The sequence below is a fragment of the Prunus avium genome, chromosome 4 (genome assembly GCF_965620075.1).
Source record: "Prunus avium chromosome 4, drPruAviu1.hap1.1, whole genome shotgun sequence".
NCBI lineage: Eukaryota > Viridiplantae > Streptophyta > Magnoliopsida > Rosales > Rosaceae > Prunus > Prunus avium.
The window spans coordinates 31183667-31203156 of NC_142287.1; the positions used below are offsets into that span (position 1 = coordinate 31183667).

Consider the following 19490-nt stretch of genomic DNA (forward strand, 5'->3'; position numbering starts at 1 on the left):
GAATCTGGGTCGTCCTGCTCTTCAAGTTTGTATAAGTCGGTGCTTGAAAGTTGGAGCCTATAAGGCTGCAATATTTGGGCTCTCAGAGTTGGAGATTTTGAGAGAGTATTGTATTTATGGAGGAAGATTGCTGCGCCACGCAACTCATCTATGGAGATGGTAAGTTTAATGCTGATGGGCTCCAGAGGTTCGTCAAGGAAGTGAAGCTTGCTGAGTGTGGAGTCTCCTATGGTGTTGTAGCCATCGTGGGTCCTCAGAGCAGCGGTAATTAAAATGAAGCTTTTTTACTTTAATCAATTTAATTGATTGAGCTTGAGCAATATGGCGCAATTAATTGCCTATGAAATCACAGGGAAGAGCGCTTTACAGAACCATCTGTTCACTACTCAATTTGCAAACAGTAGAAGGTTAGTTTCTGAGCCTATTTTTTTTTGTCTGAACCATGAGGTGGTCTTGGATGGGCCCCAACTATGGGTGACACCTTTAAACCTTAACCACAACCCAGACTAATCCCCACTCACACCGGGTCGGCCCATAAGGGGTAAAGTGTTGGCCAAAGTGGTGACTCCGTACGAGAGCAGGGATCAGTTTCTGAGCTTTTCAGTTGATCATATACTCAATTTTATTTTTTTGTTTTTAGAATAGGTGCTATATATGTGTGTATCTATTTACTTCAGGAGCCAAACTACGAAGGGTATATGGATAGCCAAGTGTGTTGGCATTGAGCCTTGCACAATTGCCATGGATTTGGAGGGTACTGATGGCAGGGAGAGAGGCCAGGTAATCAGCTTTTCGTTAAAACCCCATTTTTTTAAAATCAGATTTCATCGCTCTTTGTGCTTCCTGCAATTATATTATCTTCCAGGATGATACATTCAAGAAGCAAAGCACCCTATTTGCTCTGGTAGTTTCAGACATTGTGCTGATAAATATGTAAGCTTACTTTGCGTAGTTTGTTTTAGCAAGATAAAGTTGGTTTGAAATTGGTTTTCAACATCTATAATCCTTGGAAAGAAGCTTTTGATATCATTATTGCTTATTGAGTGTTTAATTAGGACTTTGCCTTTCATGAATACAGCAAAGGCTATTCAAATTATGCACCCATAATTAATGGTCCTGAATCACAGCTAACAAGGCAGGAAATGTTCAAAAGGTGGGCTAGCTAAAATATACATTAAATCATATCAATCATATCAATCATATCATATGCATGCTTGTTCATAGCTCTATTAACTAATTTTCAATAAGCTTTATAACATAAAATACATATTAAATGCAATCGAAAAACACATACTATCAAAATGAAAATAAACTCATGCTTCATGCGACTATAACTAGCTCCCTTTGTTGCATGCCACGTGGTGATAGAATTTCAAAAACATATAAAATCAACAAAAATAATTCTTTTCCTGTTTTACCCTCTCACACAATTAATGCATGATTTTTCTCACCTACTTCTGCTCTTTCATTTCTCTTCCCTTTTAATACTCATATCACTTCCGTAGATATATTTTCATAATACTTCCATTTCTCGTACATGTCTTAATGACTCGGTAAAATATACCTTTTTTAAAAAAGCAAATGTACAATACACGTATATGCATATTTTTCACTTTAATACACTTGTTTTTACAAAATTTTGAATAATACAGACAAAATTCATGTATTATACCCATATTTTTCACATATTATTGAATAAAAATAATATATATTAAAAGCTTTAAATAAATTATATTAAAATATTATATAGTGGACGAACTTTACAGTTGTATCTTGCGAAAGTTTTACCGAACAAAACACGTGTGTATGTTATTCTTACTTTTCTCGTTCCGTATTTTACTAACTAGGCTATCCACCACAAGAACAAAAATCCAGCATTGATCCCATCTTCTTTCTCAGATTCCATCTTCTAGAAATTGATTCTTCTACCAATAAATAATAAAACAGGGAATCCACCCCTTTTGGTAACACTGTTGGCGCTCGATTTGTTTTTTTTCATAAATAATAGTAAGTTATATGGTTGTGTTGGAGTTTTTGCCCCTGGTTCAATAAAAAAACCGAATAAAAAAAGATCTATGTTTGGTTGAGGCGAAAAATAATGGAAAAAATAATAATTTCTGACTAAGCAAAACCCAGTTTTAATCTTTTCATTTTCCGATTGTCTTTTCCATGAGCAATTACCAACTTTCACTGTTAAAAAAAAACAGAGGCTAAAGAGAAAGAGGGAGGAGCAATTGGTTCTGGATTTTTGGCTCTCGAAGAAGAGAAAGAAAGAGAACAGCGTGGTGAGAGAGAAAAGGAGAAAGGAAAAAGACAAACCTTTACTTGAAACATGACTTTTTATCAGGAAATCAAGTCAATATGATATTACAGTATACATGTATTTTGAAATTAATTTAAGATATTAATTGGAGATTGGATTATATATATAGGTCTCTTGACGGGCAAGAAAAACCTTTTCTTGAAACATTTTTTCAGGTACTCTAGAACCATGTCTATATCTCTACTGTCTATCCAGCATTGAATGTCGGTTATTGAAATTCTGGTTTCGAATGTATATAGGTCGTGATGCGCTTTGGCATCCCTCGTAAAACGATGTTACTGTTTGTTATACACGATAATTCAAAGGTCTGGGGCATACTTTTTGAGCTTATTAACGGATTATGTTGTCCTCGTATAATTTTCTTGTTCCATATTAAATTTTCCTTGTTTGTGGCTGTTTGTACTTTAGACCCCGTTTCAACATTGGCACCCTGGTTCGAGGAAATTTATACTGAATGTATTATTCGGTAAAGCGCTAGAGGAGGTAATTTTGTCTTCAGCACTATGTTGTTTTTATACCTTAGTTGTTTTCTTCGTATCTCTCAGATATTGTAAATTCTGCAGATATGGAATGGAGTTCCGAAGCCCCAAGCCCATAAAAGTACCCGCTTCAGTGATTTCTTTAGCGTGAGATCTCTTATATCCTTCTCTACTCTCTGACAGCTTGTGTTCTTTTTAATGTCTTCATTAGAGTTGTGTTCTTATTGTCATTGATAACAACATTCTTTGACGTGAAGGAAGAAGTAGTTGTTTTGTCTAGTTATGAAGAGAAGGAGAAGTTTAAGGAGGAGGTAACCTCTCTACTATCAGAAGGGTTGTAATGTATATATACATTAATAATATATGAAGAATTGATTGACATCCTTCCTATCAGGGAAAACACAGTTCTTATATTTCCTAAGTAAATTCATTAATTGTAAAAGTTTACTATGATACTTACGGGTTATGGCCTGTATCCTGCAGGTTACTGAACTGAGGCAGCGGTTGTCCCATTCTATTTCTCCAGGGGGGTTTTCTGGTGATAGAAGGGGTCTTGTCCCTGCCTCAGGATTTTCCTTTAGTGCACAACAGATTTGGAAAGTAATCAAAGAGAACAAGGACCTGGATCTTCCCACTCACAAGGTTTCTTAGTTTCTTTTCTTTCCGTTAGAAAATAATTTGTGGTCTTCACTTCTCATATGCATAGAACATATACTGTTGATGATTTAATTAGGTTATGGTTGCCACTGTTCGGTGTGAAGAGATTGCAAACCAGATATTCAATCAATTGATATATGATAAGGTATGTACTCATTTATCTCCATTTTTGAGATGCTTGTATAATATCAGGAAGGTTTTATTGGTCATTTCTTGGATGAACATGAATTAGGGTTGGTTGGCATTGAAAGAAGCTGTCCAAACTGGTCCTGTACAAGGTTTTGGTAAAAGGCTCAGCTCCATTCTAGGCACCTATCTTTCGAAGTAAGTTTCACCCTTGTTTAAATATGTAAGTTTAAAATTCCAAAGGTGAACTGTCTGTGTTTGTGATATTCTTATAATTAAATGATGAAAGGAGAGGGATTTGTTAGAACATCTAAGTAGGAGAAGAAACACTCTACACCACTTTTGTTTTTAACTTATGAAATATATTGCTCTTCATTTGTTTCATTGTTAGAGATTTGGAAGACCATATGCCAGTGAAGTATTGTCACTTTGCTCCTTTTTTATTTATTTATTTGTAGTGTTCTTATTATTCAATAACAATTGTATTTGTGTAAATTGGTGGCATAAGATGTGAGGAAGTGCGTACACTAATAATATGCTTTAAAATTCTTTCTTTTTTTCTCTCTAGTTGTAGTAGTTTCAGGTGATCTGATTATTATATATCTGATTTTCTCTCTCTCTCTCTCTCTCTCTCTCTCTCTCTCTCTCTCTAAAGTAGTCATTCCACACTATTTATATCGTTGGGCCTACTACAAGAAAAAACTTCTTTTTGATACCAAATGTTTGGCCACCAACACAACTTTGGTCACCCAATAGGGTTATTAGTGAGGAACTTTTGTAATTTCGTGCCAAAAATTTCGTCAGATTTAGGCATGGGTTAAGACTTCAACCAACAGATCGGCGACAAAATCTTTTTGAAGGGCGTCGAAAGGATTTGGTTGCTTAAAGGTGTTTGCGACGAAAATCAATTTTCGGCCATGAGTCTTCAGTGGCTGCTTGGCGACAAAATGTGGTCTTTTAGCGACGAAATGTGTTGGTCGCCAAAAGGTTTTTTCTTTCTTGTTTGTTCTTATGAACCAAACATATATCCTTATGTAAGAGGAAATATTTTTGCTCACCACTTTAACCCAAGGTATATGCTGACCACCCTTCTTAATACTTGACATGTGTCCATAAGTATAACAATGGTTGACTTTTTACTTTGATTTATGTAACCATGGTTATGCTTATAGGCACGTGTCAAGTGTTGAGAAGGGTGGTGATCATACACCTTGGGTTAAAGTGGTGAGGAAAAATACTCCCTATGTAAGGGCTCCGTGTTTTGTATTCCACCAGGTGGAAATAATTATGTCAAAAAATAAAACTTTTCCTAAAGTTTATCCACTCAAAGTTCTCAGTAACCAAACTAAACGCGGGGGCTAGGGATTAATACTTATGGCCCGACACTCTTCCATGCCAAAGTAGGAACAAAATCTTTTATTATCCATAAACTGCTTTCAAATAATCCTTTTATCTGATTTTTTTTTTTTGGTCATGCTTTTTGTCTGTAGTTTTGGGTAGTAAGTTAAAATGAAATCATTGTACTGTATATAATAGTCGAAATGTTGAATTAGTGTATTTCTGTTTTATACTTCTGAAATATCAATATCAGATCCTATTAGAGTCCATATATCTACTATTACCTTATAGTTATAGTAGTTTTAGATTGTCAATTGGATTGACCACTTATTCAAGTAGGTTTGAATGCATTTTTCATATGTTACCTAGCAAGTACCAAGTAGCGTTTCCGAGGTGACAGATTATTAAACGTGTATGTGTCTGCTATTATTTGAGTGTGCATTTTCTATGCATTGGAAGTTTTATTGTTAGTGTTGTATGGGCTTTTGTGCTTTCTAGTTATGACCTTATTTTGTATGTCTTGATCTCGCTTGTGCATCATAGATATGACATAGAGGCCATCTACTTTGACGGAGGTGCAAGGAACTCAAAACGACAACTTTTGGAGTCAAAAGCGTTGGATGTATGGCTACTCTCTTCGTCTCTCTAATTTAACAGAGATTTTAGTTAGGTTTTCAGTTGCTTAGACAATCCATGGAAATAAGGAGGTCGTGATTAGTAGTGGTTTTTAAGTTTTAGAAGCCTCCAAATTATTTTCAATACCACATTACTCGTGTCCCTAATCTCAAAATGAAGGGCATGACAATTAAGTCAATTGGCAGCCTAAACTTTCTCCCTCAGGCCCCCTATCAAAAAGTTCTATAATGTGCACCAAAACATCATTCCCGAAGCATGACTCCATCTAATTAGTTACCAAAACCTTAAAGAGACAAAGATCACTCTGAGAAACTGAATTGACAAGTGGAGCTGGCTTGTTATGTAATAATCGAAAGTAGCATTGCCTGATGTTTATAGTTCATATTGTCTTTAAACCCAACTGATTAAACAGTGGGCTGGATTCGGTGAGCTTGATTTGAGGATTCATAGCAGCGCCACGTACTGATGCAAATTATCATACTTCTAATCTCGCTTTGCTCTTAATTTTCCAGTTTGTTTACCCTGCATACACGACCATGTTGGGACATGTACGTTCCAAAGCGCTTGAAGATTTTAAAGTGAGGCTGGAGCAATCATTAAACAAAGGAAGAGGATTTGCTACATATGTTCGTATCTGTACTCACTCTTCCATGCTTGAGTTTGACAAAGGATGTGCAGGTAATTAACATGCTTGTCCACCAAACAGAACCTTTGTTATTAGTACTACTTAACATGTTTCTCCTTTCAGATGCTGTCGTAATACAAGCTAGTTGGGATGCTTCAAGAGTTCGCGAAAAACTTCGACGTGATATAGATGCACATGCATCATCCGTTTGTAGTGCAAAGTTGTCAGAATTGAATGTGAACTATGAGGTAATGTCACGATAATCTATTAAAATCTTGGTTATTATATGACTGAGAATACTTTTAAAGTTATGTCGATAATTTGCTGTTACTCAAATTTCTCAACGAATATAACCTTTAAATTTTCAGCAACAACTGTCTGCATCTTTAACTGGACCAGTAAAGACTCTACTTGAAACTGGTGGAAAAGACACTTGGGCTTTAATAAGAAAACTTCTTAATCGTGAAACTGAAGTTGCTATATCAGAGTTTTCAACTGTAGTTGCCGATTTTGAGTTGGACAAAGCAACAATTGCCCAAATGTTGCAACATTTAAGGGATTACTCAAGGAATGTGGTGGAGAAAAAAGCAAGGGAAGAGGCTACGAAAATTATGATCCACATGAAGGATCGGTAAAGGACTTGTTGTCAATATATTTTCGCTTCTTTTTTCGTTGTCATTTTGATTGCTTATCATTTCTGTTAAAATGTCTCAGGTTTTCCACAGTCTTCAATTATGACAGTGATTCAATGCTTCGGGTTTGGACTGGTAAAGAAGACATTAGAAGTATTACCAAGGATGCTCGCTCTGCGGTAATCATTGGGAACTTTTATGGAAGAATAGTTATCTGTCCGTTTGTGTTAACGTTTTATTTTAGTTTATTTTATTTTATCTTTCTTGCAGTCTATGAAGCTTTTGTCCGTCATGGCTGCCATCCGCTTGGATGAGAAGCCAGATCATATTGAAAAAGTTCTCTTTTCTTCTCTAATGGATGGAGCTGTTACTGTTTCATCTTCACAAGATAGGGAAATCGGAGCCTCTGTAGACCCTCTCGCCTCAAGCAATTGGGAAGAGGTACCATTTAATGTGTTTTGCGTTATCTGTAAACTTTTTATCTAATCAAACTGGTTCCTTATTAAAGGTTAATTTGAACTAGGTTTCTTCAAAGAATACCTTAATTACTCCAGTGCAGTGCCAGTCCTTGTGGAGACAGTTCATAGCGGAGACTGAGAATGGTGTCACACAAGCTATTTCAGCACATGTACGTTTTATAACTTCTCTTACCTTACGCTTAACTTTAGTATGTTTTCATTTTCATTTAAGCAGTGCTCCTTCAAGAATAAATGGATTTTGTTTTTCCTAAAACTCCTGCATGGATATAAATTTTGGAGATATGAAATATTGGTGTATTTTCTTGCAAATGCAACGGCAACTAGTAGTGTAAACTTGGGAATAGGTTGGGTGCATTGTGTATGACATTTGGGATGGAGTTCTTATTGATGTAGATTGGATTTGGTTAGTAGTGAAAATAAAAGAAACTTCGTTTATATATGAGGTTATGGAACATATGGAAACACTTACGGCTCATTTGGAACTGCTTCTCTATGCTCATAAGCGATTTTTTTAAATAAAAAAAAATCCAAGTGCTTCCTGGAAAAGCACTTAAAGCGCTTCTAAACTTTTTGCCAAACACTGTCAGAAGCGCTTTTAACCTTTCTAGATGCACTCCCAAATAGGTCCTTAATATTGACAAATGAGCTAAGTCTTGTCTGGTGTTTTTCCTTCTAAATGAAAATTGATTATTTTTTAACTATATTATATATATATTTTTCATGGTATTTTTCACTAGAATATATATTTTTCACATATTTTTAGTACGCCTTGAAAGGCATAAAAGGCTTACATCCTATGTTTCTCACGGGAGGTAAAACGCCTCGGCTAAGGCCTTAGCGTTTTCAAACTTTGCTTCTCATACGCATAGAACATATACATAAGTAATTATGTTACTGATTTAATTAGGTTATGGCTGCTACTGCTCGGTGTGAAGAGATAGCCAACCAGAAATTCAGTCAGTTGATCTTCGATGAGGTACTCATTTATCTCCATTTTTTAGAAGCTTATACTTAATATGATCGAGAAGGTTTTATTGTTCATTCCTTGGATGAACATGATTTAGGATTGGCTGGCATTGGAAGAAGCTGTCCAAATTGGCCCCGTACAAGGTTTTGGTAAAAGGCTCAGCTCCATTTTAAGCACCTATCTTTCTAAGTAAGTTACACTATGGTTTAAATATGTGAGTTCAAAATTCCAAAAATGAACAGGGAGTGGTTGTAACTATCTAAGTTCATGATTTTCATATAAATTAAATTATGGAGGGAGGGGGATTTGGTGGAACATCTAAGTAGAAGAAGAAAAACCATGTTTCCTTTCTTTTTCCCTTTAGCAAGCATTGTACTTTGCACCAATTTTGTTTTGTTTAATCTTGTTCTTTAAGAAAAAAATTTATGAAGTCTTGTTCATCATTTGTTTCATTGTAAAAAAAGGAGATTTGGAAAACCAAATACCAGTTAAGCATAGGGTATGTCCATTTTATGTTTCTAAAATGAATCATATGCTATTAGAGCCCATGCTTCTACTATTACCATAGAGTCATAGTAGTTTTACATTGTCTGTTGGATTGACCACTTATTCAAATAGGATACAATTCACTCTTTCGCATGCTACGTGCTATGTGCATTGTTTTTTGCCTAACCACTAAAACGAGCAAGTACGTAGTGTTTCCTTGTGAACAGATTCTTAAATGCGTGTGTGTCCGCTTATTTGTGTGTGTGCTTTCTATGCATTATTGAAGTTTTTATTGTTAGTGTTTTATGGGCTTGCATTGTTTCTAGTTATGACTTTATTTGTACGTCTTGATCCTGCTTGTGCATCATAGATATGGCACAGAGGCCACCATCTACTTTGACGAAGATGCAAGGAACTCAAAACGACAGTTGTTGGAGTCAAAAGCGTTGGATGTATGGCTACTCTCTTCGTCTCTCTAATTTAACAGAGATTTTAGTTAGGTTTTCAGTTGCTTAGACAATCCATGGAAATAAGGAAGTAGTGATTAGTAGTGGTTTTTAAGTTTTAGAAGCCTCCAAATTATTTTCAATACCACATTACTCGTGTCCCTAATCTCAAAATGAAGGGCATGATAATTAAGTCAATTGGCAGCCTAAAATTTCTCCCTCAGGCCCCCTATCAAAAAGTTCTATAATGTGCACCGAAACATCATTCCCGAAGCATGACTCCATCTAATTAGTTACCAAAACCTTAAAGAGACAAAGATCACTCTGAGAAACTGAATTGACAAGTGGAGCTTGCTTGTTATGTAATAATCGAAAGTAGCATTGCCTGATGTTCATAGTTCATATTGTCTTTAAACCCAACTGATTAAACAGTGGGCTGGATTCGGTGAGCTTGATTTGAGGATTCATAGCAGCGCCACGTACTGATGCAAATTATCATACTTCTAATCTCGCTTTGCTCTTAATTTTCCAGTTTGTTTACCCTGCATACACGACCATGTTGGGACATGTACGTTCCAAAGCGCTTGAAGATTTTAAAGTGAGGCTGGAGCAATCATTAAACAAAGGAAGAGGATTTGCTACATATGTTCGTATCTGTACTCACTCTTCCATGCTTGAGTTTGACAAAGGATGTGCAGGTAATTAACATGCTTGTCCACCAAACAGAACCTTTGTTATTAGTACTACTTAACATGTTTCTCCTTTCAGATGCTGTCGTAATACAAGCTAGTTGGGATGCTTCAAGAGTTCGCGAAAAACTTCGACGTGATATAGATGCACATGCATCATCCGTTTGTAGTGCAAGGTTGTCAGAATTGAATGTGAACTATGAGGTAATGTCACGATAATCTATTAAAATCTTGGTTATTATATGACTGAGAATACTTTTAAAGTTATGTCGATAATTTGCTGTTACTCAAATTTCTCAACGAATATAACCTTTAAATTTTCAGCAACAACTGTCTGCATCTTTAACTGGACCAGTAAAGACTCTACTTGAAACTGGTGGAAAAGACACTTGGGCTTTAATAAGAAAACTTCTTAATCGTGAAACTGAAGTTGCTATATCAGAGTTTTCAACTGTAGTTGCCGATTTTGAGTTGGACAAAGCAACAATTGCCCAAATGTTGCAACATTTAAGGGATTACTCAAGGAATGTGGTGGAGAAAAAAGCAAGGGAAGAGGCTACGAAAATTATGATCCACATGAAGGATCGGTAAAGGACTTGTTGTCAATATATTTTCGCTTCTTTTTTCGTTGTCATTTTGATTGCTTATCATTTCTGTTAAAATGTCTCAGGTTTTCCACAGTCTTCAATTATGACAGTGATTCAATGCTTCGGGTTTGGACTGGTAAAGAAGACATTAGAAGTATTACCAAGGATGCTCGCTCTGCGGTAATCATTGGGAACTTTTATGGAAGAATAGTTATCTGTCCGTTTGTGTTAACGTTTTATTTTAGTTTATTTTATTTTATCTTTCTTGCAGTCTATGAAGCTTTTGTCCGTCATGGCTGCCATCCGCTTGGATGAGAAGCCAGATCATATTGAAAAAGTTCTCTTTTCTTCTCTAATGGATGGAGCTGTTACTGTTTCATCTTCACAAGATAGGGAAATCGGAGCCTCTGTAGACCCTCTCGCCTCAAGCAATTGGGAAGAGGTACCATTTAATGTGTTTTGCGTTATCTGTAAACTTTTTATCTAATCAAACTGGTTCCTTATTAAAGGTTAATTTGAACTAGGTTTCTTCAAAGAATACCTTAATTACTCCAGTGCAGTGCCAGTCCTTGTGGAGACAGTTCATAGCGGAGACTGAGAATGGTGTCACACAAGCTATTTCAACACATGTACGTTTTATAACTTCTCTTACCTTACGCTTAACTTTAGTATGTTTTCATTTTCATTTAAGCAGTGCTCCTTCAAGAATAAATGGATTTTGTTTTTCCTAAAACTCCTGCATGGATATAAATTTTGGAGATATGAAATATTGGTGTATTTTCTTGCAAATGCAACGGCAACTAGTAGTGTAAACTTGGGAATAGGTTGGGTGCATTGTGTATGACATTTGGGATGGAGTTCTTATTGATGTAGATTGGATTTGGTTAGTAGTGAAAATAAAAGAAACTTCGTTTATATATGAGGTTATGGAACATATGGAAACACTTACGGCTCATTTGGAACTGCTTCTCTATGCTCATAAGCGATTTTTTTAAATAAAAAAAAATCCAAGTGCTTCCTGGAAAAGCACTTAAAGCGCTTCTAAACTTTTTGCCAAACACTGTCAGAAGCGCTTTTAACCTTTCTAGATGCACTCCCAAATAGGTCCTTAATATTGACAAATGAGCTAAGTCTTGTCTGGTGTTTTTCCTTCTAAATGAAAATTGATTATTTTTTAACTATATTATATATATATTTTTCATGGTATTTTTCACTAGAATATATATTTTTCACATATTTTTAGTACGCCTTGAAAGGCATAAAAGGCTTACATCCTATGTTTCTCACGGGAGGTAAAACGCCTCGGCTAAGGCCTTAGCGTTTTCAAACTTTGCTTCTCATACGCATAGAACATATACATAAGTAATTATGTTACTGATTTAATTAGGTTATGGCTGCTACTGCTCGGTGTGAAGAGATAGCCAACCAGAAATTCAGTCAGTTGATCTTCGATGAGGTACTCATTTATCTCCATTTTTTAGAAGCTTATACTTAATATGATCGAGAAGGTTTTATTGTTCATTCCTTGGATGAACATGATTTAGGATTGGCTGGCATTGGAAGAAGCTGTCCAAATTGGCCCCGTACAAGGTTTTGGTAAAAGGCTCAGCTCCATTTTAAGCACCTATCTTTCTAAGTAAGTTACACTATGGTTTAAATATGTGAGTTCAAAATTCCAAAAATGAACAGGGAGTGGTTGTAACTATCTAAGTTCATGATTTTCATATAAATTAAATTATGGAGGGAGGGGGATTTGGTGGAACATCTAAGTAGAAGAAGAAAAACCATGTTTCCTTTCTTTTTCCCTTTAGCAAGCATTGTACTTTGCACCAATTTTGTTTTGTTTAATCTTGTTCTTTAAGAAAAAAATTTATGAAGTCTTGTTCATCATTTGTTTCATTGTAAAAAAAGGAGATTTGGAAAACCAAATACCAGTTAAGCATAGGGTATGTCCATTTTATGTTTCTAAAATGAATCATATGCTATTAGAGCCCATGCTTCTACTATTACCATAGAGTCATAGTAGTTTTACATTGTCTGTTGGATTGACCACTTATTCAAATAGGATACAATTCACTCTTTCGCATGCTACGTGCTATGTGCATTGTTTTTTGCCTAACCACTAAAACGAGCAAGTACGTAGTGTTTCCTTGTGAACAGATTCTTAAATGCGTGTGTGTCCGCTTATTTGTGTGTGTGCTTTCTATGCATTATTGAAGTTTTTATTGTTAGTGTTTTATGGGCTTGCATTGTTTCTAGTTATGACTTTATTTGTACGTCTTGATCCTGCTTGTGCATCATAGATATGGCACAGAGGCCACCATCTACTTTGACGAAGATGCAAGGAACTCAAAACGACAGTTGTTGGAGTCAAAAGCGTTGGATGTATGGCTACTCTCTTCGTCTCTCTAATTTAACAGAGATTTTAGTTAGGTTTTCAGTTGCTTAGACAATCCATGGAAATAAGGAAGTAGTGATTAGTAGTGGTTTTTAAGTTTTAGAAGCCTCCAAATTATTTTCAATACCACATTACTCGTGTCCCTAATCTCAAAATGAAGGGCATGATAATTAAGTCAATTGGCAGCCTAAAATTTCTCCCTCAGGCCCCCTATCAAAAAGTTCTATAATGTGCACCGAAACATCATTCCCGAAGCATGACTCCATCTAATTAGTTACCAAAACCTTAAAGAGACAAAGATCACTCTGAGAAACTGAATTGACAAGTGGAGCTTGCTTGTTATGTAATAATCGAAAGTAGCATTGCCTGATGTTCATAGTTCATATTGTCTTTAAACCCAACTGATTAAACAGTGGGCTGGATTCGGTGAGCTTGATTTGAGGATTCATAGCAGCGCCACGTACTGATGCAAATTATCATACTTCTAATCTCGCTTTGCTCTTAATTTTCCAGTTTGTTTACCCTGCATACACGACCATGTTGGGACATGTACGTTCCAAAGCGCTTGAAGATTTTAAAGTGAGGCTGGAGCAATCATTAAACAAAGGAAGAGGATTTGCTACATATGTTCGTATCTGTACTCACTCTTCCATGCTTGAGTTTGACAAAGGATGTGCAGGTAATTAACATGCTTGTCCACCAAACAGAACCTTTGTTATTAGTACTACTTAACATGTTTCTCCTTTCAGATGCTGTCGTAATACAAGCTAGTTGGGATGCTTCAAGAGTTCGCGAAAAACTTCGACGTGATATAGATGCACATGCATCATCCGTTTGTAGTGCAAGGTTGTCAGAATTGAATGTGAACTATGAGGTAATGTCACGATAATCTATTAAAATCTTGGTTATTATATGACTGAGAATACTTTTAAAGTTATGTCGATAATTTGCTGTTACTCAAATTTCTCAACGAATATAACCTTTAAATTTTCAGCAACAACTGTCTGCATCTTTAACTGGACCAGTAAAGACTCTACTTGAAACTGGTGGAAAAGACACTTGGGCTTTAATAAGAAAACTTCTTAATCGTGAAACTGAAGTTGCTATATCAGAGTTTTCAACTGTAGTTGCCGATTTTGAGTTGGACAAAGCAACAATTGCCCAAATGTTGCAACATTTAAGGGATTACTCAAGGAATGTGGTGGAGAAAAAAGCAAGGGAAGAGGCTACGAAAATTATGATCCACATGAAGGATCGGTAAAGGACTTGTTGTCAATATATTTTCGCTTCTTTTTTCGTTGTCATTTTGATTGCTTATCATTTCTGTTAAAATGTCTCAGGTTTTCCACAGTCTTCAATTATGACAGTGATTCAATGCTTCGGGTTTGGACTGGTAAAGAAGACATTAGAAGTATTACCAAGGATGCTCGCTCTGCGGTAATCATTGGGAACTTTTATGGAAGAATAGTTATCTGTCCGTTTGTGTTAACGTTTTATTTTAGTTTATTTTATTTTATCTTTCTTGCAGTCTATGAAGCTTTTGTCCGTCATGGCTGCCATCCGCTTGGATGAGAAGCCAGATCATATTGAAAAAGTTCTCTTTTCTTCTCTAATGGATGGAGCTGTTACTGTTTCATCTTCACAAGATAGGGAAATCGGAGCCTCTGTAGACCCTCTCGCCTCAAGCAATTGGGAAGAGGTACCATTTAATGTGTTTTGCGTTATCTGTAAACTTTTTATCTAATCAAACTGGTTCCTTATTAAAGGTTAATTTGAACTAGGTTTCTTCAAAGAATACCTTAATTACTCCAGTGCAGTGCCAGTCCTTGTGGAGACAGTTCATAGCGGAGACTGAGAATGGTGTCACACAAGCTATTTCAGCACATGTACGTTTTATAACTTCTCTTACCTTACGCTTAACTTTAGTATGTTTTCATTTTCATTTAAGCAGTGCTCCTTCAAGAATAAATGGATTTTGTTTTTCCTAAAACTCCTGCATGGATATAAATTTTGGAGATATGAAATATTGGTGTATTTTCTTGCAAATGCAACGGCAACTAGTAGTGTAAACTTGGGAATAGGTTGGGTGCATTGTGTATGACATTTGGGATGGAGTTCTTATTGATGTAGATTGGATTTGGTTAGTAGTGAAAATAAAAGAAACTTCGTTTATATATGAGGTTATGGAACATATGGAAACACTTACGGCTCATTTGGAACTGCTTCTCTATGCTCATAAGCGATTTTTTTAAATAAAAAAAAATCCAAGTGCTTCCTGGAAAAGCACTTAAAGCGCTTCTAAACTTTTTGCCAAACACTGTCAGAAGCGCTTTTAACCTTTCTAGATGCACTCCCAAATAGGTCCTTAATATTGACAAATGAGCTAAGTCTTGTCTGGTGTTTTTCCTTCTAAATGAAAATTGATTATTTTTTAACTATATTATATATATATTTTTCATGGTATTTTTCACTAGAATATATATTTTTCACATATTTTTAGTACGCCTTGAAAGGCATAAAAGGCTTACATCCTATGTTTCTCACGGGAGGTAAAACGCCTCGGCTTAGGCCTTAGCGTTTTCAAACTTTGCTTCTCATACGCATAGAACATATACATAAGTAATTATGTTACTGATTTAATTAGGTTATGGCTGCTACTGCTCGGTGTGAAGAGATAGCCAACCAGAAATTCAGTCAGTTGATCTTCGATGAGGTACTCATTTATCTCCATTTTTTAGAAGCTTATACTTAATATGATCGAGAAGGTTTTATTGTTCATTCCTTGGATGAACATGATTTAGGATTGGCTGGCATTGGAAGAAGCTGTCCAAATTGGCCCCGTACAAGGTTTTGGTAAAAGGCTCAGCTCCATTTTAAGCACCTATCTTTCTAAGTAAGTTACACTATGGTTTAAATATGTGAGTTCAAAATTCCAAAAATGAACAGGGAGTGGTTGTAACTATCTAAGTTCATGATTTTCATATAAATTAAATTATGGAGGGAGGGGGATTTGGTGGAACATCTAAGTAGAAGAAGAAAAACCATGTTTCCTTTCTTTTTCCCTTTAGCAAGCATTGTACTTTGCACCAATTTTGTTTTGTTTAATCTTGTTCTTTAAGAAAAAAATTTATGAAGTCTTGTTCATCATTTGTTTCATTGTAAAAAAAGGAGATTTGGAAAACCAAATACCAGTTAAGCATAGGGTATGTCCATTTTATGTTTCTAAAATGAATCATATGCTATTAGAGCCCATGCTTCTACTATTACCATAGAGTCATAGTAGTTTTACATTGTCTGTTGGATTGACCACTTATTCAAATAGGATACAATTCACTCTTTCGCATGCTACGTGCTATGTGCATTGTTTTTTGCCTAACCACTAAAACGAGCAAGTACGTAGTGTTTCCTTGTGAACAGATTCTTAAATGCGTGTGTGTCCGCTTATTTGTGTGTGTGCTTTCTATGCATTATTGAAGTTTTTATTGTTAGTGTTTTATGGGCCTGTATTGTTTCTAGTTATGACTTTATTTGTATGTCTTGATCCTGCTTGTGCGTCATAGATATGACACAGAGGCCACCATCTACTTTGACGAAGTTGCAAGGAACTCAAAACGACAGCTGTTGGAGTCAAAAGCGTTGGATGTATGGCTACTCTCTTCGTCTTTCTAATCTAACAGAGATTTTAGTTAGGTTTTCAGTTGCTTAGACAATCCTTGTAAATAAGGAGGTCGTGATTTGTAGTGGTTTTTAAGTTTTAGTAGCCTCTAAATTATTTTCAATACCACATTACACACTCGTGTCTCGGGAACCCATCTCAAAATGAAAGGCATGATAATGACGATTGGCAGCCTAAACTTTCTCCCTCAGGTAGCCCTTTGAAAAAGTTGTAAAATGTGCAGAAAAACATCATTAACGATGCACAACTTCTTCTAATTATTACCAAACGCTTAGATTGACAAAGCTCACTCTGAGAACTTGATTTGACAAATGGAGTTTCCTTGTTATGTAATACTTGAAAGTAGCATTGCCTGATGTTTATTGTTCATATTATCTTTAAACCAGAACTTATTAAAAGGTGGGTTGGATTTAGTGTGGTGGGTTTTGAGAATTCATAACAGCCACTAATGTCAGTTGTCATGCTTATTTTAGTTTAAATCTCCCTTTACTCTTAATTTTACAGTTTGTTTACCCTGCGTACACGACCATGCTGGGACATGTACATTCTAAAGCACTTGAAGATTTTAAAGTGAGGCTGGAACAATCGTTAAACAAAGGAGAAGGATTTACTTTATCTGTTCGTACCTGTTCTCAGTCTTCTATGCTTGAGTTTGACAAAGGATGTGCAGGTAATTAACATGTTTGTCCACCAAACAAAACCTTTGTTGTTAGTACTACTTAACATGTTTCTCCTTTCAGATGCTGCCATACAACAAGCTAATTGGGATGCTTCTAGAGTTCACGAAAAACTTCAACGTGATATAGATGCACATGCATCATCCATTTGTAGTGCAAAGTTGTCAGAATTGAATTTCAATTATGAGGTAATCTTGTAATAATCTATTAAAATCTTGGGTATTATATGACTTAGAATACTTTTAAACTCGTGTTGATAATATGTTGTTACTCAAATTTCTTAACGAAAATAACCTTTAATTTTGCAGAGACAACTGTCTGCATCTTTAACTGGGCCAGTAGAGGCTCTACTTGAAACTGGTGGAAAAGACACTTGGGGTTCAATAAGAAAACTACTTAATCGTGAAACTGAAGTTGCAATATCAAAGTTTTCAACTGCAATTTCCGATTTTGAGTTGGACAAAGAAACAATTGCCAAAATGTTGCAACATTTAAGGGATTACTCAAGGAATGTGGTGGAGAAAGTTGCAAGAGAAGAGGCTATAAAAATTATGATCCACATGAAGGATCGGTAGAGGACTTGTTGTCAATATATTTTCTCTTCTTTTTTCCTTGTCATTTTGGTTGCTTATCATCTATGTTAACATTTCTCAGGTTTTTCAGAGTCTTCAATTGTGACAGTGATTCAATGCCTCGGGTTTGGACTGAAAAAGAAGACATCAGAAGTATTACCAAGGATGCTCGCTCTGCAGTAATCATTGGGAACTTTTGTGAAAGAATATTCTATCTTTTTGTGTTAAAGTGATATTTTAATGTCTTTTATTATATATTTCTCGCAGGCTTTGAACCTTTTGTCAATCATGGCTGCCATCCGCTTGGATGAGAAGCCAGATAATATTGAAAAAGTTCTCTTTTCTTCTATGTTGGATGGAACTGTTATTGTTTCATCTTCACAAGATAGGAGAATAGGAGCTTCTGCATACCCTCTTGCCTCAAGCACTTGGGAAGAGGTACCATTTTATGGGTTTTGGTTCATTTGTATAAGTTTTCTATCATCAAACTGGTTTCTTATTAAAGGTTAACTTTGAACTAGGTTTCTACAAGAGATACCTTAATTACTCCAGTGCAGTGTAAGTCCTTGTGGGAAGAGTTCAAAATAGAGACTGAGTTTAGTGTCACTGAAGCTATTTTAGCGCAGGTATATTTTATAACTTCTTTTGTATGGATTTGAATTATGGAGATCTAACTAGTGATGTATGTACTTGGAAATGCAATGGGCAAGTAGTCGTAGAAACTTTGAAATATGATGTGTGCATTGTGCATGACATTTGGGATGGAGTTCTTATTCATGTAGATTGGATTTGGTTTAGTAGTGAAAAGAGAAACATTGTATATATGAAGTTCCGGAACGAAACACTCAATATTGGAAAATGAGCTAATTCTTGACTTGGTAACGGCAAGTTTATGTATTCTTGTTTTTCTACAAAGAAAACCCGGCATCCTAATATTTTTAATCCATCTTTATGTTTAGAAGTTCAATCTAATCCTGCAAACGTATGTATGATGCTGTTTGCTTTTGTATTCTCAGGAGGCTTACAAACAGAGTAACAACTGGTTGCCTCCTCCGTGGGCTACTATGGCGATTGTCGTTCATGGTTTCAACCAATTTATGCACCTTTCAAAGTAATTATGGCCGTTCATAGTACTAAGTTTGTGCACATTGTTAATTACTTGGAAGTCCCAACTGTCTTGTCCATCTGACAAACAATGTTCCGTTCTCTTCAAATGAAACAGTGGTTCTGTTTGTTGCATATTTTGTTTAGAATAAACGATTAGTTTTTTATTGATAAAAAACAAAAGTACAAAGTAACGATGACTAAAACAAAACGCAACAACATGTTTAATTGATTTGAAGAGAATCAAGCACAACCAAAATTGATTTGAACAACATGCTAAATGGAAATAATAAAAACCTAAAGATAAGACAAACCACAACAAACTTCTAAAGAGTTCATGAGTTATTAGACTTAAACAAACAAAAAAGCAAGGCTCCACATCCTCCAGAGCAACCCGAAGAGAGACATAGAGCCATATCAGCTATCGCAAACCCGACGCACGCCGACATTGTCCTTAAATGCGTGGGCCAAAAGATGACGACTATTTCATGGCCATAACATTGTTTCAAGGCAAATGCTTCCACATCACAAAACAAAAGAACAAAGAAGGTGGGGAAGGAAGGGAAGGAGAGGAGAGGTGATGAGGAGAAGGA

General features: G+C 35.8%; 1 protein-coding gene across 1 annotated transcript; it reads left to right on the plus strand.

The window, feature by feature from the left end:
• Positions 1-78: 78 nt before the first annotated feature.
• Positions 79-19012, plus strand: LOC110761478 (uncharacterized). The gene is made up of 48 exons (XM_088252581.1): positions 79-264; positions 353-407; positions 678-780; positions 866-933; positions 1079-1153; positions 2433-2478; positions 2563-2628; positions 2732-2806; positions 2887-2949; positions 3060-3113; positions 3286-3444; positions 3536-3604; positions 3692-3783; positions 5467-5545; positions 6072-6237; positions 6308-6432; positions 6553-6815; positions 6899-6995; positions 7087-7257; positions 7340-7444; positions 8203-8271; positions 8360-8451; positions 9119-9200; positions 9727-9892; positions 9963-10087; positions 10208-10470; positions 10554-10650; positions 10742-10912; positions 10995-11099; positions 11858-11926; positions 12015-12106; positions 12774-12855; positions 13382-13547; positions 13618-13742; positions 13863-14125; positions 14209-14305; positions 14397-14567; positions 14650-14754; positions 15513-15581; positions 15670-15761; positions 16429-16510; positions 17049-17214; positions 17285-17409; positions 17530-17792; positions 17876-17972; positions 18061-18231; positions 18315-18419; positions 18810-19012. Exons 1-48 carry the CDS (start codon positions 117-119, stop codon positions 18906-18908), a joined length of 5688 nt encoding a protein of 1895 aa, XP_088108707.1. The 5' UTR covers positions 79-116; the 3' UTR covers positions 18909-19012.
• The last annotated feature ends 478 nt before the right edge of the window (positions 19013-19490 follow it).

What these genes read in the sequence shown, in the direction of transcription:
- LOC110761478 (XM_088252581.1), top strand. Translation starts at nt 117, where the DNA reads ATGGAGGAAGATTGCTGCGCCACGCAACTCATCTATGGAGATGGTAAG. An exon ending in GTTTGACAAAGGATGTGCAG is followed by an intron (nt 6,238 to 6,307) that starts GTAATTAACATG and finishes TTCTCCTTTCAG; the next exon opens with ATGCTGTCGTAATACAAGCT. An exon ending in CCAAGGATGCTCGCTCTGCG is followed by an intron (nt 10,651 to 10,741) that starts GTAATCATTGGG and finishes TCTTTCTTGCAG; the next exon opens with TCTATGAAGCTTTTGTCCGT.